General features: G+C 42.0%; 1 protein-coding gene across 3 annotated transcripts in view; it reads left to right on the forward strand.

The window, feature by feature from the left end:
* The window catches only part of DOK5 (docking protein 5), a 76,246-nt gene that overhangs the window by 36,415 nt on the left and 13,906 nt on the right, over positions 1 to 25,925 (forward strand). For 2 of the 3 annotated variants that reach the window (XM_081949404.1, XM_081949402.1), the window contains exons 2-5: positions 4,548 to 4,655; positions 22,050 to 22,164; positions 22,276 to 22,395; positions 24,161 to 24,350. In XM_081949404.1, coding sequence (XP_081805530.1) covers positions 4,548 to 4,655; positions 22,050 to 22,164; positions 22,276 to 22,395; positions 24,161 to 24,350 — 533 coding nt within the window. The remainder of the gene's footprint in view (positions 1 to 4,547; positions 4,656 to 22,049; positions 22,165 to 22,275; positions 22,396 to 24,160; positions 24,351 to 25,925) is intronic. The other variant, XM_081949403.1, reaches the window with a different exon arrangement.

Raw genomic sequence — 25,925 nt, forward strand, 5'->3', positions numbered from 1 at the left:
GCTGCTCCTCCTCCTCCTCCTCCAATGGTGAAAGGGGTAGTGGGAAGCAGTTTATAGCTTGACTCAGTGGGTGGATCCAGCCAGTTGTGATTTATGAAAGACATAGCACAAAGTTGGACAAGGTGTGGCCTTCCTTATGTTGCTGTGCCTCAACTCCCAGCTTCCCATGTCGTTATCCGTTGTACCTGAAATTGTCAGGATCTGAAAATCAACATCGTAATGTCACCTCCTAGGTTAATCGAAAGCAATGGGAACAATGGTTAATTCCAACATCTGCTCAGGTGATGAGACATAGAAGATTTTTTTGTAGTCCTACCTGGAGATGCTATAGCTGTCTTGCATGCAAAAGATGGATGTTGTATTTTTAAGCCTTGATGTTTTCCCCAAAGGAAAATGAAGTAGTAGACTAAATTTGAAGTGCCTCTCCTGCCAATATGTGTTTAGAATAAATCTAAAACATGTTGATGCTCTGGGATGAGAGTTTCTGCTTGATGCTCTGACAACAGTTTTATCACCTGAATGGCTTGCCAAAGACAGTAGCTTAAAAAAAAGGAAAAGAGGAAAAAAAACCACGAGAGCATCTATTGATCTGTGTTCTTCAAACAGCTTCATTTACCCGCATTCCGTTGAGCTGAAAGACACTGAATAATTGCTGTGAATGGATATGATAGTATTCACAGAAACAATAATGTAATTAATTAACAATTTAATTGTTAAAATTTTAATGTTTATTTTTTCCCCCAAATAATTTTTATTGAACATTCTTCCCCCAGTTTTGTTACATAATTGTCATCTTTGCAACATTTCCACATCGGTATATATCCAGTATACCTCAATTTTTCCCTTTATATACATACATGTATACATATACTTCTTTTATACACATTAATTTACTGGTGTACTAATTTATATACAACATATCTTACATTTTATATCATGTCTATTTATATGGCTTTGTAACTGTTTTCTAATTCCTTAATCTTTATTCCCTTGATGCTTTCTTAATCTTTACATCTACCCTCTAACCATTCATACCAGGGGTGAAATCCAGCAGGTTCTGACAGGTTCTGGAGAACTGGTAGCAGAAATTTTTGAGTAGTTCTGAGAACTGGCAAATACCACTTCTGGCTGGCCCCAGAATGGAGTGGGAATGGAGATTTTGCAATATCCTTCCCCTGGAGTGTGGTGGGAATGGAAATTTTGCAGTATCCTTCTGCCACACCCACCAAGCCACGCCCACAGAACGGGTAGTAAAAAAATGAATTTCACCACTGATTAATATCATATAATCTATGCCAAGTAATATTCAGATTCTCCTTTGTCTTTTATTTCTTATGTAAGTCTATCCATCTCCGCACACTCTTAACACTTTTCCTATCACATTTTCCACATTTTATTTTTACAATTTTATGCATAGATAATTCTAGCAGCAGTTATGACATTTAATATTATATACTGATTTTTTTCCTCATAATTCCCTGTAATTATCCCTAATAAAAATAGTTCTGGTTTTAATTCTATTGGTTGTTTAATTATCTCCTCAAGCCATTTTTTATTCTTATCCAATATTTTTTTGCTGCTGTGCGTGTCCACCACATATGATAATATGTTCCTTGGGCCTGACTATGTTTCCAGCAGTCTGGTGATCTGTTTGAAAACATTTCTGCTAATCTCAAACAACAATTTAATTGTTAAACATTTAATGTTTAATGTAGCATGTTCACAAAATTCAAAAACTTTCTGCCATTACATTGACTGTAGTAAGTTGAATCAAAAGATGGTTTGATTGCATACAGTATGTCTTGGTTAAAAGAGGGAAGCACTAAAGACTGAACTTTAATCTTGTAGCCAAAAAAATTCTGTTCCAGAGATTTCATCCACCCACCTGTAATTTTTAAGAAATTGAAGGTCTTACAAAAAATGTTACCCTTGTAAATATGAGGTACTAAATATGAGGTACTTACTGGGGCACAGCATTCTAAAAGCACGGCAGGACAGGTTGTTGCCAAGGAAATGAATTTTAACCAAGAACAAGCCTGAATGTATGTTACAGTTGTAATGTACAACATAACAATTGTATGCTAATAATTGTTGTGGTGTTTTGAAGTATGAAATAGTAGACCATCTGTAGCTACAAGGCCTGCGTTTTAGTTTATAAATGTTGTGTTATTTATGTCCATTTCAGTTAGCTCAGAACCTTGATGTTACCAGATTTAGTTCTCCTAGTTTCTTAGGCTCCCAAACCAAGAAAGTCATGTAGTGATTCTTTCAAATTGAATTTTTTATTGGTCCACACCTATAGACAGACTCTTGCCAGACTAAACACTCTATTATTTGCATTGCCATATACTCCAACTATTAGGGAGGAACTGTCTTCACCTTCTTTCTCTCACACAATATATCTCAACTGAGTTATCCTTATTTGTCTGGAATGCAGCTTTCTACCTCCTAGGAATCCAGCTTGTTGCATTCTATCACATCATATGGAATCAGAAGCTCCTGACTTCTGCAAAGTAAACAGAGTAAAGTTTAAAAGAAAACCCATTAACCACAATAGGTCAGTACATTTATTAAGACTGAACAGAGCAAAGAAGAGCAGAGTTCTTCATCAGACAAAATAAAATAAAGACTGGGAAGAACCCAAAAACTCAGTTAGATGTTTCAATTATAAACTCTCTATTGAGATTTTGGCGATTATACAGTAAATGTAGACTAAATCAGAGGTAATGCTTGTCATTATTTGATTATAAAGGATTTACATAGTCAATGAATAAAAGTTAAGCTTATCCTGAGAGACAGTTCACATTTATCTTCTAACATTCCAACCAGGGGTGAAATTCAGCAGGTTCTGACAGGTTCTGGAGAACAGGTAGTGGAAATTTTTGAGTAGTTCAGAGAACCAGCAAATACCACCTCTGGCTGGCACCAGAGTGGGGTGGGATTGGAGATTTTGCAGTATCCTTCCCCTGCCATGCCCACCAAATTGAAGACTCACCTGTTCCGATTAGCAGGCCTGGCATAATTACAACTGTCCCTCCTGGCAAATGTATTAACTGGTTATTTTAGGGGTATTGTTTTTAACTTATTGTGTGTGTTTTAGGGGTTCAAAATCCTATATTTATATATATTGCTTTGTACAGTTCTTTTAATTCCATTTTTAACCTCCTCCATTCCAACTGTACATATTCAATTTTTATTGTATTTTGATATATTTTGCATGGACTGTACACCGCCCCGAGTCCCTTTTTGGGAGAGGGGGCGGTCTAGAAGCATGAATAATAAATAAATAAATAAATAAGCCACGCCCATTGAACCGGTAGCAAAAAAAATTGTATTTCACCACTGATTCCCACATATCAAAGCATTGCAACCATGATATATAAATATTTGCAATTATCAAAATCTTCAGATGCTTTTGATTATACCATTCTTATTCAAGATCCTTCCAATCTACATTTCATGTTCCTGCTAAACAACATTAAATCATTTTTATGGCCACCACATTGGATGACTTGGTGAACAACATGAGGCTAAAACGTATTTCTTGTAAAAAAAATTAACCTAAGCAAAAAAAAAAAAAAAAAAAAAAGAAGAAGAAGAAGAAGAAGAAGAAGAAGAAGAAGGAGGAGGGAGAGAGAGTAAGACAGTAATATATTTGAAGTAAAACATTCTCAAGACCCCTTCACAATCCTAGATTCTTTCCAAAACCTCTGCAGGTTCTGACACTTTGGTTAAGATAACACAAGCTGCATTGTACTGCAGCTCCTATTTCATTTGAATATTTGCATGATATCATTATATGAAGATATTGTTCTCTAGATAATGGTCTAATGCTGGAAAACATGAAAGGATAGAGAAGAACATAACCAGCAGCAAGGTGTGTGGAATCAGTTATGAAAGTATTGTGGAAGAACTGAAGGATTAGATTAGGGGCAGAACAACACGGACAAAATCTATGTGGTTACTATTGGTCAACAACGACTCGATGACACACCGTCATCACCATCACCACCGCCATCATTATCATGAATTGGGGTGGGGCTTCCATTCCCTCTTCTAGCTGTTGATCAATGTCTATTTTGACACTCCCTTGGCAATATATCTTGTTTTCCCGAAAATAAGACGGTCTTATTTTCTTCCTTCTCCATGTTTAATTTAGTCATTCAGAAATAGGGCTTCCATATCTACTATGATTATGAATTAATGAGTGAATGTAAGAGGAAAAAAAGGAATGCAGGACATCTAATTTTTTTTATAATTGTACAGTGATTTTGAATTATTTACTGGTCTATAACAATATAATCTCTTAAACCAAAATTAAGATGTTGTTTGTGATGTTTAATTACTGAGATGGGTCTCAGAATAATTGAACTTCAAGTCTCTTGGAATCACTGGGACAAATTGCATAGACCTAATTTTAAATTCTGGATGAAGGATTTAAACGTATCTAGATGGATAGGGGGTATAGATATTTATGAGCATATATTTTTCATAAAGCCATTGTCATACAAGTCATGGGGAAGTATGTTTGTGTATGTTTTTCATAGATTTATCAAAGATGTTGGCTAGTCTTCAAGAAAGCATCCAGCAAAGGGCCCAGAAGAATGGAGAAATTTTCAGATGAGCGTGCTGCATACTTCCGATGTTATCACAAGGTAAGAAGAGTTAAAGAGTTGGATGAGATGCTTCTTCCGCAGTGTCATGCCATGATGAAAATCTTATACAGATAATTCAAATTGGCCTTTTGTGCCAAATCATCTAAAGACATACTCTGACATTGAAAGAGAATTAAAGTTGGGATTGTTCTGATTTTATTAGCACTTAATCTAGGGATATTGTGGTGGGGGACAAAGGAAATCAAGATGGTAGTTTAACCACGTGATCTGTATCATCACCTTGGCATTTGCATTCCTTGCCCCAGCTGAATCATATTATCTATACCAGTGATAGCTAACTTTTCTGTTGTTGCGTGTCCGCACCCATAATGCAATGTGTGCATGATCCCTTTGCACCCCTGTGCATGTGTGTGTGACCTCCCCATGACCCCTTCTGCCTGTGCTCCCCTCCCCCTGTGCATGTGCACACGACCCTCCTATGCCCCGTTTTGGGCCTAGCAGGCCTCCCTGCAGCCTCCTGGGACCAAAAACAGGCCGCAGGGGGCATGACGCACCCCCCGCCCCCACCCCCCTGCCCCCACCCCCCTGCCCCCACCCCCCTGCCCCCACCCCCTGCCCCCACCCCCTGCCCCCACCCCCCTGCCCCCACCCCCCTGCCCCCACCCCCCTGCCCCCACCCCCCTGCCCCCACCCCCCTGCCCCCACCCCCCTGCCCCCACCCCCCTGCCCCCACCCCCCTGCCCCCACCCCCCTGCCCCCAGTACATGCATGTATGACCCCCTCTCCTCCCGTGCATGCATATACATCTGCATGCATCCCACTGCCTCTGGATGTGCGTCAGTGGGAGGGGTGTGCAGATGTGCAGTGGGGAGCTGAGGCGACGGCTCGCATGCCTGCAGAGAGTGTGCCATAGGTTTGCCAACAGCACCTCATGCCTACACAAAAACCAGAGTGACTTGGTTGAATTGGATGTTATAGAAATTAGATAAATAAAGGAGAAAAAATATTGAACAATTTTGCTTGCAGTTTCTTTATTATTGAAGAACGGTTGCAGGAACTGGGTATGTTTAGCTTAAGAGAAAGAAGGACTAGGGGAGACATGATAGCATTATTCCAATATCTCAGAGGTTGCCACAAAGAAGAGGGAGTCAAACTATTCTCCAAAGCACCTGAGGGTAGAACAAGAAGCAATGGGTGGAAACTAATCAAGGAGAGAAGCAACTTAGAACTGAGGAGAAATTTCCTGACAGTGAGAACAATTAATCAGTGGAACAGCTTGCCTCCAGAAGTTGTGAATGTCCCAACACTGGAAGTCTTTAAGAAGATGTTGGATAGCTATTTGTCTGAAACGGTATAGGGTTTCCTGCCTAGGCAGGGGGTTGGACTAGAAGACCTCCAAGGTCCCTTCCAACTCTACTATTGTATTGTATTGTATTGATAACAAAATATTTATTGGTCTTGATTCTGATTTTAAGATGTTTGAATGGTAGTATGAATTTATTTGGGGAAATAGATGATAACATGCCTAGTACATTTGATCCAGCTTTTTGTATTCATTATGTATTTTTGGTTCATTGGTGCATTCCATTTATAAGGCCACTCATCTTACTAGGATGACTCTGGGTGGTTGACAATAGTTGCAATATATTGTAAAAAGAAAAAAAAATGAATACACAAATGTATAATTGGTTAAGATAAAACAAACATCCTTCAATATAACCATATCCTAGGCTCCAGTTGATGCTCCAACCCATATTTTGGGGAACATAGCTACACGGTATATTACAAATAATTTCATTGGGTGTTAAAGTGTGTTTGGCACATTTTATTGTACCCCTTATACACACAGAATGCCCTCCAGATGTGTTCTTCCATTGTTACATTTTCCAGCCAAGGTACTTATTGACTTTGCTCAGTAAGCATTCTCGTAGTCCAAGTATGAGCAGAAGCATTCAGGAATTTTACTACACCTGTTAGTTGAATTTTAAGATTTTGGTAGCTACAGTCAAGTATGGATGAGACTTTGGCTTCAGATTGTCATTGTCTAGCCCAGGGGTGTCCAAACTTGGGAACTTTAAGACTTGTGGATTTCAACTCCCAGAATTCCCCAGCCAGCATGGGAGATGAAGTTGAAATCCACAAGTTTTAAAGTTCCCAAGTTTGGACACCCTTGGGCTAGCCTATTATATGATTTTGAAACAGTGTTAGCATTCTTTTTTAAAATAAGAATACAAGATCTACTCTGAGATCATGTAAACTTTCAGAAGTGTATTAAGTCCAATACTTTCTGGAATAAAATTGCTAGATATAGCCTGGTTAAATGAATCTTCCTGACCCCATATATCCATCTTCCCTTAAGCAAGGATTGTCCATTCCAGGAGCCAAAGAAACATTTTAGGTACTCTTCTTAAGGTATAGATGTTCAAATTGCTCCTTCCTGCTTTTTCACTTTTCATTTTTATTATGTTTGTGATATTATCTTGCCTATTTGTATTATGTGTTTTAACTGTTATGGATTTCAAAATGTGTACAACACCCAGTTAAACTGGAGTGGCTTATAAGCATTGCAAATAAATAAAAATCTCTCTCTTTCTCCCTCCCTCCCTCTCTCCGTGTGTGTGTGTGTGTGTGTGTGTGTGTGTGAGAGAGAGAGAGAGAGAGAGAGAGAGAGAGAGAGAGAGAGAGAGAGAAAGAGAGGGGGGGCTGTATGTGCCCCTATTATGTGAGGATCACGTAATCTGTCTGGAAAATATATGTGTAATTCCATGCTGTGCTATGATAACTACAGTATTACTTATTTTTTAAGCTTTGGTAGTGCAGCTTAATACATTAGAAAAATGGGATTTAGGTGTGGCGTTTAGGAGCCTTGGAGCAAAAAAGATAAGCTTCTGGTAGCTGATCTATTTTCATTTGACTTGAGAAACATTTAAGAAATAAAAGTCATGTGCAAACTGCATTTGAATCTTTTTAAATCCCTTTAAATTTTCCCCATCTATCTACATCTGCCTGACGCATAATGTGTATAGTATTATTAAAGCTTTTCAATTATGTACCGTGCTTGGAATCTTAAGAAATAAAAACTTACGGATTTTCAAAACCATGTTCAAAAGTCATGTGTGTGTGGAATCAGAGAAAAGGCCAAGGACTTATCCGTTTTTCTAAATGTGACCAACTTCTGTGCTGCTGCATACAGATATTGACCCAGTAGTCTGCTCTTTGTTAATTTGCATCATGTAATTAAATGTTCCATTTGATATGGAAGAACTTATTATATGAAATGCCTATGCTGGCTAATCCAGTTCCTTGTTCCTCTGTACTATGAAAAATATTGAATATGCTGGTTCTTTTCTTTGCTGTGCTATACACTTGTACTTGTTTTGCTGAGGAGCAAAATAAAGATGTATTTTAAATCTGACTTCTTCATTTGTTTGTCTATAGAAGTGACAGCAAACCTTTTTGGCAACAAGTGCCCAAACTGGAAAGCATACATGTGCGTGTCGGAGCACCAAAAACTAGAAGACCAGCTGGCCGGTGTGCATTCACGTGCCAGCCAGCTGGTCTTTGGGTTTCCGTCGCATGCATATGCGCCAGCCACCTGGTCTTTGGGTTTCCGTCGCATGCATATGCGCCAGCCACCTGGTCTTTGGGTTTCTGTCGCATGCATATGCGCCAGCCACCTGGTCTTTGGGTTTCCGTTGCATGCATATGCGCCAGCCACCTGGTCTTTGGGTTTCCGTTGCATGCATATGCGCCAGCCACCTGGTCTTTGGGTTTCTGTCGCATGCATATGCGCCAGCCACCTGGTCTTTGGGTTTCTGTCGCATGCATATGCGCCAGCCACCTGGTCTTTGGGTTTCCGTTGCATGCATATGCGCCAGCCACCTGGTCTTTGGGTTTCTGTCGCATGCATATGCGCCAGCCACCTGGTCTTTGGGTTTCCGTCGCATGCATATGCACCAGCCACCTGGTCTTTGGGTTTCTGTCGCATGCATATGCGCCAGCCACCTGGTCTTTGGGTTTCCGTTGCATGCATATGCGCCAGCCACCTGGTCTTTGGGTTTCCGTTGCATGCATATGCGCCAGCCACCTGGTCTTTGGGTTTCTGTCGCATGCATATGCGCCAGCCACCTGGTCTTTGGGTTTCCGTCGCATGCATATGCGCCAGCCACCTGGTCTTTGGGTTTCTGTCGCATGCATATGCGCCAGCCACCTGGTCTTTGGGTTTCCGTTGCATGCATATGCGCCAGCCACCTGGTCTTTGGGTTTCTGTCGCATGCATATGCGCCAGCCACCTGGTCTTTGGGTTTCCGTTGCATGCATATGCGCCAGCCACCTGGTCTTTGGGTTTCCGTCGCATGCATATGCGCCAGCCACCTGGTCTTTGGGTTTCTGTCGCATGCATATGCGCCAGCCACCTGGTCTTTGGGTTTCCGTTGCATGCATATGCGCCAGCCACCTGGTCTTTGGGTTTCTGTCGCATGCATATGCGCCAGCCACCTGGTCTTTGGGTTTCCGTTGCATGCATATGCGCCAGCCACCTGGTCTTTGGGTTTCTGTCGCATGCATATGCGCCAGCCACCTGGTCTTTGGGTTTCCGTTGCATGCATATGCGCCAGCCACCTGGTCTTTGGGTTTCCGTTGCATGCATATGCGCCAGCCACCTGGTCTTTGGGTTTCTGTCGCATGCATATGCGCCAGCCACCTGGTCTTTGGGTTTCCGTTGCATGCATATGCGCCAGCCACCTGGTCTTTGGGTTTCTGTCGCATGCATATGCGCCAGCCACCTGGTCTTTGGGTTTCTGTCGCATGCATATGCGCCAGCCACCTGGTCTTTGGGTTTCTGTCACATGCATATGCGCCAGCCACCTGGTCTTTGGGTTTCTGTCGCATGCATATGCGCCAGCCACCTGGTCTTTGGGTTTCCGTCGCATGCATATGCGCCAGCCACCTGGTCTTTGGGTTTCCGTTGCATGCATATGCGCCAGCCACCTGGTCTTTGGGTTTCTGTCGCATGCATATGCGCCAGCCACCTGGTCTTTGGGTTTCTGTCGCATGCATATGCGCCAGCCACCTGGTCTTTGGGTTTCCGTTGCATGCATATGCGCCAGCCACCTGGTCTTTGGGTTTCTGTCGCATGCATATGCGCCAGCCACCTGGTCTTTGGGTTTCCGTTGCATGCATATGCGCCAGCCACCTGGTCTTTGGGTTTCCGTCGCATGCATATGCGCCAGCCACCTGGTCTTTGGGTTTCCGTTGCATGCATATGCGCCAGCCACCTGGTCTTTGGGTTTCCGTTGCATGCATATGCGCCAGCCACCTGGTCTTTGGGTTTCCGTTGCATGCATATGCGCCAGCCACCTGGTCTTTGGGTTTCTGTCGCATGCATATGCGCCAGCCACCTGGTCTTTGGGTTTCTGTCGCATGCATATGCGCCAGCCACCTGGTCTTTGGGTTTCTGTCACATGCATATGCGCCAGCCACCTGGTCTTTGGGTTTCTGTCGCATGCATATGCGCCAGCCACCTGGTCTTTGGGTTTCTGTCGCATGCATGTGTGTGCCGGTAACCAGAAGAGCAGCTGGCGATGGCTCTGCATGCCACTTCTGGATCATGTGCCATAGGTTCACCATCACGGGTCTATAGAAATTGGGGAGAGCCATCTTTGCAGCAATAAAATTTTAGGTTGGCACAGAAAGTATGTAGTTTGAAATAATATTGAGTAGGCAAATTATCGAAGCAAATCCTGAATTTTCTCTCTCTTTCCCATTCACATTATTAATACAAAATATTATTAATATTAATACATTAATATTAATACAAAATGTAAGTGGTACATTCAAAGCTGTCTGAATGATGAGGGAATTTGAGCCTGACTATAATATCATGAATTAAGTAATAATTCATTCTTTTCTCCTCTTCTCTCAAAAGGCGATTTTATTTCTTGCTATGCATAAGTTCCCAAAATAAACTCTGTCCTGCTCAGGAGAGGGAAAAAAAGGATCTGAACTCTGAACAGTTACTAAAGTTACACCAACAAAACTGTTGCAATGATTGCCTTATATCCTGAGGATAAATTTAATCTAAGGATGTCTATCTAGGGCAGTGGGTCTCAACCTTCCTAATGTCGTGACCCTTTAATACAGTTCCTCATGTTGTGGTGATCCCCAACCATAAAATTATTTTATGTTTTCTGTATTTTTTCGAAAATATGTGTAAGGGGTCCCGACCCACAGGTTGAGAACCGCTGATCTAGGGTATGTTAAGATACTAGCTGGATACCCCTGCTCCGCTACAAAACTATGTGACTGGGCTTGATAAATCAACACTTACAACTTGAAAATTAATGAGTAGTTACGGTTAACCTCTCCTCTCAGGCTTGCCCCACAGAATACTCTCCTCTCCTATCCCCCTTCTCCCCCTCAGGCTTGCCCCACAGAGGCCTCTCCTATCTTGTCCCCTTCTCTCCCTCAGGCTGGCCCCATTGTCTAAACTCCCAGCCCGCAGGCCGGATGAGGCCCATGTTGGCCACGCCCACGCCCAAGTGGTAGTTGGAACAGAATTCTTTTCAGGTGGGGAGGGGGAATAGAATGTCTAACTCATTAGCATCAGAGCGTGCTAATCTATACATATATAAATACTGTATAAGAAATACTAATGATCTGATGGTCATTTCAAAAAATTCTTTCTTAGCGAGCACCTAGAAGCCAAGAGGAATATACATGCCAAATTCCAAGTTTGTAGGCTTTACGGTTCTGGAGATTTTGTGATGAGTGAGTGGATTTGGCTTTATAGACAGACAGACAGACAGACAGACAGACAGACAGACAGAGAGAGAGAGAGAGAGAGAGAGAGAGAGAGATGATAGATGATAGATGATAGATGATAGATAGATAGATAGATAGATAGATAGATAGATGATAGATAGATAGATAGATAGATAGATAGATAGATAGATAGATAGATAGATATAGATATAGATGATAAAGATATAGATGATATAGATATAGATATAGATATAGATATAGATGATATAGATATAGATATAGATATAGATAGAGATAGAGATAGATATAGATATAGAGATATAGATATAGATATAGATATAGATATAGATGATATAGATAGAGATAGAGATAGAGATAGAGATAGATAGATAGAGATAGAGATAGAGATAGAGATTTAGATAGATATAGATATAGATATAGATATAGATAGATATAGATATAGATATAGATAGATATAGATATAGATATATAGGTGTGTGTGTGTGTGTGTGTGTGTGTGTGTGTGTGTGAATAAATAAAGTTTTAGTCTTAAATTTATCAATTTACATTTTTCCTGGTGGTCTGGATTTTTGTTGCTTAATACCTGTTATTGTTATTAAATCTGTTTCTATATTTTGAATGTTATACTGGGAATTTAAAAAAAAAATCAAGAAGAAAGCTCAGGAGAATCACTTTTGTATGATGACAAGATATTCCTGGGTATATCATATGTATACTACTAGCAACGGAGCTTGAATTGGAAGTGACTTCATTTCCCCCCCTGTTGACTTGCAGTTTAGACTGGTTTTGAAAGATTTTGTTAAGTCGGAATAAATACACATCTTCAATTACCATCAAGAACTCAACAGTTTGAAATCTACTGCAGGGTGATGATGGGTGGTGAAAATTGAGGTTGCCATTACTAACAAGACCTAATTATATAATGCTTCTTATGGTCAGATTTAGAACAATAAAGTTTACTGAAGTTATTGAACTTGCTGTTGTGTTCCAATAAGCACCATAGATTGAAGTTTGTTTTAATTTCGCGGAGCCCAGATCTGATAATTTTGTTCTTATCACTTTAATGATTTATTGCAGTTGTTCAGCTGGCTTATGCTTAGTTCCTTTGGTAATGTCTTAGGCTAACTTATAACTAATACTCTTATTTATAGATATGAGGTCTTGGATGAACTTTTCCATCATCAGGAAGGACCTGTGAATGGAATGTTTCTTCCTTGTAAGGGACAGAAGTCAGCATCCAAGCCATGATTAAGACAAATGTGTCTGAATCCTCCAATGTGCATTGGAAAGGAGCTTTCAATTCAAATCTGGCCAATTTAATTTTAAGTAACAAAAGTTAGCAGCAGTGTAAGGAGAATTATTAGAAGATTATAACAGCTAACCTGTGAGAACAGATAGTACAGAAGAGAATTTGTATTTTTAACACAGGATTGAATTTTGGAGTCTTTGGTGCTCTCTGAGCTTGGTTGTGTTGTTGCAGTCATTTCATGATGTCACTTAGTTTATAATGGAAAGTCTGCAAGGAAATAACCAAGCTCAGAAAGCACCAAGGACTCCTCAGATACCACATCTAGGGCTTTCAAATTTAGGGTCGATATGGACACCATCGCCATCAAAGTTCTGTTTGCACTCTAAAGCCCGCTAAGATCAGTAGCAAAATGGCTAGGTTTTTTGGGGATGGGGTGTGTGTTCCCTCTTAAAAATGTGAGGGTCATTTCACTAATTCAACTATTAAAATATTTAAATTATTTGGAAATCCCCCAAGAAAAAATAAGCTCATGTTCCACCTTGTGATCTCTATACCTGTGATGGTGAATCTATGACACGCGTGCCAGAGTTGACACATGGAGCCCTCTCTGTGGGCACATGCACCATCGCCAAATGCTCTTTTGGTTTCCTCTGGCACACATGTGCTCTAGCCAGCTGGTCTTCACACACATTGGAGTGCCGGAAACCCAAAGACCAGGTGGCCGATGCACGCCTGCGCACTGGCCAGCTGGACTTCGAGTTTCCGGTGCTTCGGTGCATGCGAAGACCAGGTGGCTGGCACTCGCATGTACACTGGCCAGCTGGTCTTTGGGTTTCTGGCATGCATGCACACATGCGCATTCCTATTTGGACACTTGGTGCACTACTCTATAGTATTCTCATAACATCTGGCATCTAAATGACAACATTGGGGCTGCATATGTTTTGTTTAGCATAAAAGTGTGGCTGGAGAGACATTCTAACAATGTTAAAACTTGCAGTCATTCACTGAAATGAAATGCAGGGATGTTCAGGTATCTCTTTAGGAGTGATCGTTATTTATTAGTCTTTGTTACCTTCTATTATCATTTGGAACTTAATTGAAATTCAAAATGAACCACAATGTAAAAAGACTGTTGTTCTCACACCTCACCTGTCAGTTGAGTTCTGTGTTGGAAGGGGTGTTTTAATATGACAGGGCTCTGTGTTTTTCAGGATCGCAATAGTTTGAACGTGGCTTCTCTGAAAGCATTCAATGTGACCTCAGACTCCATTCCAGATACCATTGTTCCCCTGGGAATTTTGCATGAAATTCTGCCTAATCAGTGTATTGTCTTGGTTCGCAGATGTTTGAATCAAGCTGTTGGGTTTAGAAGATTAATCTTTCTTGATACCTGTAGTATGAAATCAGAATCTTGTTCAATCTAGATAACAGTCACAGGTGATGAACAATCTTCATAGTCTGCTTTATGAACTGGTAAAGTGCAGATGTGGGGGGAGAAAGTAACCCATAGCAAACCCATTTTGCTCTTCAGATGGATGGACTCTGAAGCACCAGTGTGAAGTGAGGCTTGCAAAATGTTTGTTGAAACCCATCATTCTTCGTTTTAAATTTTGGCAGAGCAATTGCTCTTTCCGTATCTGACCTTTAAGGATGAGTTGATAATGGGAATAGATTGGGAAACATCTTTTGTATTACATCGTTCTCTCCTAAACCTCATAAAGCCATCATGGGCAGTCAATAGCTCATATCTCCTCTATATTTAGTTACCTTCACAAAGAAATTGAATAGGCAGAATTCAGATTTCAGCAGGCTGAGGAAAAATGGGGGGGGGGGAGTCTTTGTTATCAAAGACAAAGTGTTATAGTTAATTGAGAGAGACAGAAAGTTAGATTTCAATAATACATCTAGAAATGGATGTGTGTCTGTCTGTGCGATGTGTATATATAGAGTGATGATAGATGTAGCAATGCCAAGTGACAGTAAGATTAGGAAGGAGTATGAGTAAATAGAGAAGTACCAGGGCATGAAGGAGGAACTAGAGAGTTTCCAGTGTCTTTTCCCCTCATTTTTGAATTTCATCCTTACAAGTAAAACAAAGATCTCTGACAGTCTGAATCTTTTCTTCAGAAAGAGAAGTAACACTTTATTAATTGCCTGCTCTGACATTCTTATCCTAACTATATTTAAGTTTAACCGCCCCCCCCCTACTCTCAGTTCTTATAAATATCTCCTTTCTGGTATCCCAGATTTGGGTGTTTGTTATGGGGGACTAGGGTGGTGGTGCCAGCGGAATTGCAGGCCACTGTCCTCGCCTGCCTCCACGATGGCCATCCAGGCATAATGCAGATGAAGGCACGTGGCCGCGCTTAAGCCTGGTGGATTAATATGGACGCTGATATTACATCCTGGGTTCAGCATTGTCGTCCTTGCCAACAAAGCCGGCCGGTTCCCCCCACTGTCCCGGTTCAGGACTGGGAAACGCCATGAAGCCCATGGTCTAGGCTCCACCTTGATTTTGCGGGACCATTGGAGGGACAGACGTATCTCTTTATGGTGGTGGATGCGTTGTCTAAATGGATAGATGTTTGCCCCATGACTTCCATCACCTCAGATGCTACTATTAGGGTGTTGGGCAAGCTATTCGCGATGCATGGGCTGCCGGATACTATTGTATCCTACAATGGCTCGCAGTTTACGTCTGCTACCTTCCAGACCTATTTAGCCTCCCTGGGAATTAGGCAAGTTTTTGTGGCTCCTTACCGTCCAGCAGGGAACGGTTTAGCAGAGTGAGAGGTGCGCTCGGTGAAGGACGTATTACATTGCCTTGGTCCTGGCAGCTGACACACTTGCCTTGCCAAAGCATGGGCAAGAGCCCGGTGAAAATTTTAATGGGTCGCCGGCTCCGCACCTCATTGGACAGACTACATCCTGAGTATTCTGATATCGGGCCGCCACGGCAGTCCCCTGTCTGTAGGGCTTTCCAGGTGGGGGATCGGGTTTTCGCACAGAATTTTGCGGGAGACCCGAAGAGGTTGCCGGGTCGGGTACTTGTTGTCACTGGGCCCTGTTCTTATAGGGTATGCCTTGATGATAGCAGACAATGGCGGCGTCATATAAATCAATTATTACGGCGATGTTCCAATGACCTTCTCGACTTCCAGCCCAGAGAGCACGCCGACCTGCCCTCTGACGACGCCTACTGGCCATGCTCTTCGCCATCTCCAGCTTCACCTCCTCTAAAACCCGACTCACTCACGCCGGCTCCCGTACCTGCAGTGGGTTGTCCTGCTCCAGAGGCAGAGTCTTCCATGGGCATTCCTTGTTCGTCGAGTCCACCGCCAGAGGACTGTGACGCTCCTTCTCCTCCACCAGTATTTTCCCCCGAACTGCGCAGGTCGGGGAAAATCCGCCGGCCCGCCCACCTGTCTGAATACGTTTCTGCGATCTGGGAGGAATGAGTGTTAAGTCCTCGGGCTTACGACCTGAGCTGAGTTGAACTCGCTTGGGCTGCACTGATTGGTTCCAGCATGCCTGGAGACAGGAGCGTTGAGCGTAGCCCTTGGATTGGCTGACCGCCTGGCGGCGGTTCTACAAATGGTTGTCAGACAGCCCTTGTTGCTCATTCATAGTTTTACGTAGCTTGTTAATAAAGGTTTGGCTGCAACTTGGCGTCTGGCATTATCTTGGCTTGCGGACCAAGCAATAGGTATTAGGCACTGTTGCAAGAAATGTCTATCTGGGTTCAGCTCTAAGTGGGAAAAAGACACTGGAAACATGGAGGCTGCTTGGAAAGATGGTTTAATGGTGGACAGGACCACATGGTTTGAGGTCCTGAACAGAAAAGGTGATCACATGCTTCAAGATATTGGGTGAAGAAGAGAAAAGAGGGAAAAAAAGGGGCTTGCTGAGAGTTCCTGGGTTTTTTATACTGTCTGTCCAGCCCCACCTCTTTGTTTCCTGTTTCTGTGTAAGAAATGTATTCTGATTGGTTGTCAGACTCTCAGGGGCGTGTGTGTGTGTGTGTGTGTGTCTTAGCTAACTTTGTAGGTTGTGTGTCTTTTGAGTCCCAAGTTTCATTGAGTTCCCAGATGCCATATGGTGAGTTTTTGTTGCAGATGGGTCTGCCTGAAGGAGGTAGATCTTTGTTATGTAGAATAGACGGGCTCAGGAATTTTAATGTCCCATTGACAAAGGTGGGGGCTATTAAGAGTGAGTCTGTTTCCTACCAAAAAACATGTTTCTCCATTTCTTATCCAGGGAAATATAATATTCTGATTTTTCAATATTTCCCAGGATATTTCATTTTTCTAGGAGAGGGGTGGGTGCTAACTTCCTATAGCACTTTGTAGGCACTTATAGGCATATTCAAGAAAATGTTGGTTCATGTACTGGAGCTCATCCATGAAACTGAATTATGTCTATTGAAATATGCAATTAGATTGGATCTTCTTTGGAAGAGACACTAGACGGTTTTACTTCAGTTAATAGCATAGCTAAATAATTTTGGGAGCCCAGAGTACTCTCCTACCAATTTGTTCCCTACCCACTCATATCCTGCAAATGTTGGAGTACCTTCCTTTTTGGCATTTCATTTCTAAATGAGCTGCGATTGACAATAATTGCTTTCTTGGCATTTTCAACATACACTAGCTTCTCTTAGAAAGTAAAGATTATTTTTTTTTATAAGCCCAAACTTCCTGCTTTGCTTTTCAGCTCATATTCTCTTCTTGCCAAGATTACATGGCTGGAGAGATGGAAGCAGAGAGAAAGGTTACTATTAAGCCAGGGAAAATTTGCAAGGACGATCATCTTTCACACTGTTGCTTATGGGTTTTCCTAGAAAGAAATTTAAATGCAGGCTGGGCTTTTAGTTAGAAGGAAGCAGTAGTTCTTACCTACTTGGCTTCTGCTTGTTCTGTGGTATGTAGAAATTAAACACCCACCCACCAGTGGTGGGTTTCAATTTTTTTAGAACCTCTTCTGTAGGTGTGGCCTGCTTTGTGGGAGTGGCTTGCCAGCCATGTGACTGGGTGGGAGTGACTTGCCAGCCATGTGACCGAGTGGGAGTGGCTTGGCAGTCATGTGACTGAGTGGGCGTGGCCAACTTGTAAAATGTGGTGAAACTCACTTAACAATGCTCTTGCTTAGCAACCAAAATGTTGGCTCAGAAACTCTGGCATTGAAGTGTGCAAGTCTTAAAGCTGTCAACTTACAAGACCCTTGCGCCCCTAACCCTATAGAAAAAACCCCCAGGGGTGTTCAAACTTGACAGATTTAAGATTTTAAAGTTTAGATAGGACTCTTAGAGGCGGGTGGAGCGATTGGTGAGCCAGCCAATCAGCGGGGCAAGCGTGGTGCGGACAGGCAGGGGGAGGGAGCTGGAACCGGTTCTAAACGGCACTGTAGATTTGTGGAACCTCTTCTATAGAAGAGGTTAGAACTGGCAGGAACCCATCCTGAGAAAGAAATATTTTGGGGAATATTGAAAAGATAGGATAGAATATTTTCCCTAAAGAAAAATGGGGAAAAAATCTTAAGGGAGGCGGAAACCAGCATCAGTCTCCCTGCCCCAAGCAGAAACTGAGGAGGCCAGCTTTTAGAAATGCAGGTTTGGTAATCCATTCAGAAAGACTGGGTCAGACAGAAACTTATAAGCAACATAATTAGGCAAGACAAGATTAGCTCAGACAAACACCTAGGATTTGCATTTCCCTTTTTGCCTATAGAGCCAGCCATGACCCTTACATGACCCCATAGAAATCAAACAGGTATAAAAACCCACCCTAACTCTCAACTCCGTTTTATCAGCTGTCCCAGAACTGCACACTGTGTGTGTGTTGGTTCTGTTCACTAATAAACAAACTCTTTCTTTCCAATCAGCCACAATTCTATTCCCAGTTTGGAACTGTACATGGATTTTTTTTCTGACAAGTAGAAGAGATGACGTTAATCTTTAATACTAGAGGTATTTACAAATACTTAAGTCAGGTAGAGGACCTTAATATTCTGTTCACCTGAAGCCAATTTGAATAGTTGCAAGTCTATCCAGTACACTGAACCTGAATTTGAACAGTTTCTAAATTTGCACAATTCTGTTGAGTTGCAGACTAACCAAAAGGATTGAGCTTGAACAGTACAGTAGGAAAAGAAAAACCCGTTCTAAGCAAACTTTACAGTATTCATGTTGAAATGATGGAATGCTGGAATGAGATTTTATAGGTGACAGTATGATGTTGAGGAATGGATGGGGAGCCAATGCTATAAATATTAGTGATCAAGGGGGTAAAATCGAAAAGGAAGATATAAATCCCAAGGGTGTGATTTTGCCTGCTTTGTTATATGGAAGTGGGAATTGAATGCAGTTTGAATGGAACACTTAAGATGTGTGTACAATCAAAGAAAAGATGGGGGTCAATAATGCAATTGCTTGAATGACTATGAATCAAATATAAAAATGAAAGAAAGAAAGGAATAGATATGGTTTGGACATAAAGCAAGAATCAATGAAGAATGAATCACAAAATAAATATGTCAAGAAAGAATGAATGGCTTCAGAAGAATGCTTGGAGTTGAGGGGATCCTCAGAAAGATATATGAAACATTTAAAGAACAAGGCAGACAAAGAAAATTGGCAAGAATAGAAAGGAACAGAGAAGAATAGCGAATGGCATGTTGGATAACTTGACTTAGCAGTTTTCTCTTTCTTATTTCATGCCTTTAATTTCTTTAGCTTATTACTTCTTATTCCTTTTCTACTTTCTGTACAGTACAGGTAGTCCTAGACTTACCACCGTTTGTTTAGTTACTGTTCAACGTTACAATGCATTGAAAAAAGCGACTTACGACCGTTTCTCACGTAGCGTTCCCATGATCACGTGATTAAAATTCAGATACTTGGAGACTGACTCATACTTATGATCGTTGCTGTGTCCCAGGGTCACGTGACCCCTTTTGCAACCTTCTGACCAGCCAAATCAATGGGGAAGCCAGATTCACTTAACAACCCTGTTCCTACCTTATCAACTGTGAGGATTCACTTAACAGCTGTGCCAAGGAAGATCGTAAAATGGGGCGAAGTCGCTTAACAAATGTCTCACTTAACAACAGAATTTGGGGGCTCAGTTGTGGTCGTAGGTCAAGGACTCTACCTGTATTGCTCACTTCCAGAGAGAAATGATATGTCTGCATATAGATGCAGATGCATTTACAAGTGGATAAAAGTTGGGAGCCTTGTTACTAGGAGTTTACTAATTGCTTGTACTTGTATATAACAGACATGTAGGTATGTTGGTTTTCATGTGCTGACTTTGGACCCTTTCACTGCAAGAGGCTACTGTATATCACAGGGATCCCCAAACCCTGGGCCATAGCCCAGTACTTACATGAGTGGTGGGCTGGCATCAGTGGTGGGATTCATTTTTTTTACTATCAGTTCTGTGGGCGTGGTTTATTGGTGTGGCTTTGTAGGCGTGGCAGTGGAAGGTTACTACAAAATGCCCATTCCTTCCACACCCCACACACCTGCTTTCCAGCTCCATTCTCCTGTTCAGGGCAATAAAAGAAGATCAGCTAGGAGGCTGGGAGGCCATGATCCAGCAGGGGCAGGGGCAGCCTATTTCCCAATTCTCCAAACTACTCAAAACTTCTGCTACCATTTCTCCAGAACTGGTCAGAACTGGCTGAATACCACCTCTGGCTGGCATGCACTCAGCTTGACTTGTGCAAATGGAAGACTGGCATACACATGTGCTAGCCCGATGCTTCTGTGGACCAATTCCCATCTCTCCCCCCCACCCCGGTTGGGCTACCAAGCCATAAACGTTGGGACCGCTGGAATATCACACTGCTGATCTTTCAACATTCAGAATCGAATTCCTCGATAAAGCATATTCCAGTCCATTATGCTTACCCTTTGCTCTTCATTTGTCCTTTTAAGTTAATACAGGTAGCCTTCGACTTACAACAGTTTGTATAGTGACCATTTGAAGGTGTAACAGCATTGAAAAAAGTTACTTATGACCGTTTTTTACACTTACAACTGTTGCAGCATCTCCATGGTCACATGATCAAAATTCAGACACTTGATATCTGATTCATATTTGTGACAGTTGCACTGTCCTGGGCTTGTGTGATCTCCTTTTGTGACCTTCTGAGAAGCAAAGTCAGTGGGGAAGCCAAATTCACTTAACAACCCTGTTACTAATTTAATAACTGCAGTGATTCACTTAACAAATGTGGCAAGAAAGGTCATAAACTGGGACAAAATTCAGTTAACAACTGTCTTGCTTAGCAATAGAAATGTGGGACTCAATTGTGGCTGTAAGTCAGGGATTACTTGTATGTTATGTTGTATTTCCATTTCTCCCTTCCTGCATGAGTAGCTACAGTCCAGACCCTGTCAAGGCACAGGTAAGCTTACCTGACCATGGTAATGGCCTGTGGATGTAGAAAACAAAAAGAAATGAGCTTTAGGTTCTTTACCTCAAATCATGGTGTCAATGTGTCAGATTCAGAAGTGGGTTGTGTTGTGGCCCAGCTGTGGCCGGCTGAGCTGTTGGTGGACTCTGACAGCTCAGACCGTTATGGGACTGCTCTGAAGGATGAGGAAGACCCTGGAGGGTGTTTGAAGTCAGAGCAGGAACTAGAGAAGCCTTTGGCCACCAGGTGGCATCTGAGTCAGGGAGCAGTGAGGAGGAACAGAGGGAGGTTGTCCCTAATGTGCCTATGCATCGAATTGATAAGAGAAAGGAACAGCTGTGGAGAAGACGTCATAGAAGTAAGAACAGCTGGTTAAGGGTGTGGACCCTCCCAAAGAGTTTATAAGTAGAGCGACGGGAGGGGAATCTTGGCAGGAAACAACAGTCCATATTCGAGCCATTGTAAAAGCCTTCTGTAAGTTATATCTTGTGTTCATGAAGAGAACTTTCTAGGCTCCCAGCCAAGGGGTGGCTTTATCTATGTAATTAGTCATGGCAGACAGCCAAGCCTGGGTCTGCATATTCATTGGAATCACAGAACAGAACAGGTTGCTGCTGGCATTACTGCTGGTTCGCCGCGCAAAATTTTTTGCATGCATGCACTCGCTTTCTTCACACACGTGCGCATTTGTGCCTGAAAAGGCCTGCCCATGCGCAAAACGTTAAAAAAGGGGGGGAAATTACATTTTGGCAATGAAAATTGTTCTGTGCATGCATAGAATCAAAAAACAAGATGGCGCCACCGAAGGAGAACCAGTTACCCAGGCAGCCAAGTTATCACCTATTCGGCCAAACCAGTCAGAACCGGTAGGAACCCACATCTGGTCAGGTTGCACCTGTTACCTAGAACATTCATTGTGAAACAACCTTAATGAGATTCACAAGTGGCTGTTTTTCTTTTGTTTTAATTTTTAATTCCAGGTTACAGAACTTAATCATGTGAAGAATATATTGCGGTTGCCAAAAGGCACGAGGAAACATGCCGTAGGGATATATTTTAACGATGACACATCCAGGACTTTTGCTTGTGAATCAGGTAGGTCTAATGACATAGACTAATGTGTGTGTATGTGCATAATTGGGGTAGGTGTAAAATATTACAAATGGCCCATACCAACCTGCAGAATTTTTGGTCATTTGCATGCAGAGCTTGAAGCCGATGAATGGTGCAAAGTCCTTCAAATTGAGTGCCTGGGGACTCAGATTAATGATATTAGCCTCGGAGAACCTGATCTGTTGGCTTCTGGTGTAGAGAGGGAACAGAATGGTATGTAAATACATGTTGTATATAACCACAAGTAGACACATTCAGGGTGCCTTCAAAATGGCTTGATAAAATCCAGAAATGCTCCTTTGTTCAGTTATTTAATTTGGTCATATATGTTTTTTAATGTGCAAGTGACATCTCTGTTAATATTCTGTCCTCCTCTCTCTTGCCTCATTCTTTCCCTCTTGCCAGTTAAACTATGTGTTGCCCAACAGAGGTAGATTCGGCATTGCTTAGTTAAATGTTTCAGTCCTAGGAAATGGGAAAAAGGAAAATAGAATTATTTATTGACCAAGTGTGATTGGACACACAAGGAATTTGTCTTTGGTGCATATGCTCTCAGTGTACATAAAAAGACAAGATACATTTGTCAGGAATCATAAAGTACAACACTTAATGATAGTCATAGGGTACAAATAAACAATCAGGAAACAATCAATATTAATGTAAACCATAAGGATACAAACAACAAAGTTACAGTCCTACAGTCATAAGTGGGAGGAGACGGGTGACAGGAATGATGAGAAGACTAATAATAATCGTAATGCAGCCTTAGTGAATAGTTTGACAGTGGTGAGGGAATTATTTGTTTAGCAGAGTGATGGCGTTCGGGGAAAAGCTGTTCTTGTGTCTAGTTGTCTTGGTGTGCAGTGCTCTATAGCATCATTTTGAGGGTAGGAGTTGAAACAATTAATGTCCAGGATGCGAGGGGGTTTGTAAATATTTTCACGACCCTCTTTTTGACTCATGCAGTATACAGGGCCTCAATGGAAGGCAGGTTGGCAGTAATTGTTTTTTCTGCAGTTCTAATTATTCTCTGAAATCTATGTCTGTCTTGTTGGGTTGCAGAACCAGACCAGACAGTTATAGAGGTGCAGATACAGTAACTACCTTTCTAAGTAAAAGTGAAATTATTTGTAATGAGACTAAATCTCAGCTGTTGTTAGGAATGTGAGGAATGCTGAGATTGGACAGCCATTCATCTGAAATTGTATAAGGTTTCCTGCTTGAGCAGGGGGTTGAACTAGAATACCTCCAAGGTCCCTTCCAACTCTGTAATTCTGTTAGGTGGAAATCAATCTGTTTTAGCAATATGCATAAATTTTTAATCTCCATCTGAACAGTGGCTTATCCTTGTAGGAGCTAAGGGTTTTTGGATTGCAACTTAGAATAGAATAACAGAGTTGGAAGGACCTTTGAGGTCTTCTAGTCCAACCTCCTACTTAGGCCTTGTGTTCATGTCCAACAGTTACACTTCTATATCAGTAAGAACCCTGTTGACTTTCTAACTTTCAAAAACAGAAAGCTTGTAGGCAGAATCTTGCAGATTCTTTGGGTGTACATCATGCACAATTCAGTCCCCCAAATTCTTAGAATTTAAGTTTTTAACAATTGTATTGGGGCTCCATGTTTTTGAAACGGTTTCACATATGTCAGCCATAGAACAACATAGCATGTCAGGCAAAAGACTAAACTGAACTTTTATCCTAAGTGAACTACTTTCTTCAACCAGTGGGTTTTTTTCAGTGACATTCAGAAATACGATTTTCTTCTGCCAACAGAAGTGGTACAATCAAATAAAAGTCCTCCAAGCCATGTAAAATTGCTCTTTTATTTTGTAGGCTGTTGGGGGGGGGGGGGAAATGTAGGAATAATTATGGAGCAATTTGAAAATGCCACGAAAAAGTGATGCACGATTTGTTATGATTATGCCAGCTTTTAGTTCTGCAAGGATTTGAATTTAAATCTTTTGTTTTTCCCCCAGAGAGATTCCACGTGTATTTGATGCCGTCACCTAATTTAGATGTGCATGGAGAATGTACCTTGCAGATAACATTTGAAAATATCTGTCTTTGGGACATACAGAATCCCCGAATAAAACTCGTGTCTTGGCCTTTAAGTGCCCTCCGGAGATATGGCAGGGACTCAACCTGGTTTACATTTGAAGCTGGAAGGTGAGCAAATTCTTTTCTGCAGGTTTTTTTTTTCTTCATAATGTTATTGAAAACAGGAAATTCTCTGCATTGGAACCCTTGTATATCGTATTAACAAGTCAGACAACAAGCCAACAGACATATACAGCAGCAACAACTGTTCTCTATCCTATTAATATAACATCTGATATATTTGATGGCAGAGGAAGTAAGTCTATTTGGTTTTGGGAGAACAGCCAATATTTTAATCTCTTGACAAGTGTGAATCTGATTGCAGTCGGTGGCATTGGGAGCTACAGAAACATGATTCAGACTGGACTGTATCTTTTCTGGTATTACATTGATTAGCAAGGACTTTTGGGGAATCCTTTTAGATTATTTTTTAAAAAATTCTTCAGCCCAATCTGTAAATGCTGCAGAATCAAACACACACACACACACACATATATATATTCACACACATATGTTTACACACGTGTACAGATTTTGGCCTGGGTGGTAGACAAGGAGAGCATTGGATTAATTAGAACAGTGATGGCTAACCTTTTTGTCATTGCATGCCAAATGCGCTCGCATGTGCCTGCACCCATAATGCAATGTGTGCGTGACACCCCCACCCTTTCCCCCCGTGCATGCATGTGTGTGACCCCCCTTGCACCCCATTTGGGCATAGTAGGCCTCCTTGGAGCTTTCTGGCCCCAAAAATGGGCCACGTGTGTGTGTGTGCGCGCTGCATCCCCGTGCATGCACATGTGACCCCCTATGCATGTGTGTGTGACACCCCCACATACATGTGCATCTCCAGCAAGCGCCCCTCCCCCCACGCATGCGCGACAGAGACCCGAAAATCAGCTGGCTGGCGGGAGGCACGTGTGGTGGAGCTGAGTGGGGCAATGGCTTGCGTGCCACAGAGAGGGCTCTGTATGGCCACTTGTACGCCATAGGTTTGCCATCACAGAATTAAGGGTATCCAGTACTAGAGGAACAATCTTTTCTGCTTTACAGATGAACAAAAAAGGAATTTTTTTCTTTACTGAAAGTCCTCTTAAAATGTGCAGGTTTAACCTGGCTGAAGTAGTTAGCCAAAATGGCAGCATAGCTAAATTCAAAGGTAGTATGCAGGTAGTCCTTAACTTACAAGCATTCATTTAGCGACTGTTCCAAGTTGCAACTGCAGTGAAAAAAGGGGACTTGCAACCGGTCCTGGCCCTTAGGACCATTGCAGCATTCCCAGGGTCACATGGCCAAAATTTCAGTGCTTGGCAACCAGCATGAATTTTCGGCAGTTGCAATGTCGTGGAATCGTATGATCTCCTTTTGTGACCTTCCCAATCGGTTTCCAACAAATAGGTTCAATGTGGGGAACCAGATTTGCTTAATCATGATGCAATTCGCCAAACAACTGCAGTGATTTGCTTAACCGCTGAGGCAAGAAAAGTGCATCACTTTGGGTGGGTCTCATTTAACAACCGCCTTGCTTAGCAAACAGAAATTCTGGTCCCAATTGTGGTTGTAAATTGAGGACTATCTGCATTCTCCTGCTACTCTACTAATCCATATCTGGAATGATGGGTTGTAAGCTATCTTGTCATGTAG

This window comes from Natrix helvetica, assembly GCF_964273705.1.
Source record: "Natrix helvetica genome assembly, chromosome: 3".
Taxonomy (NCBI): Eukaryota; Metazoa; Chordata; class Lepidosauria; order Squamata; family Natricidae; genus Natrix; species Natrix helvetica.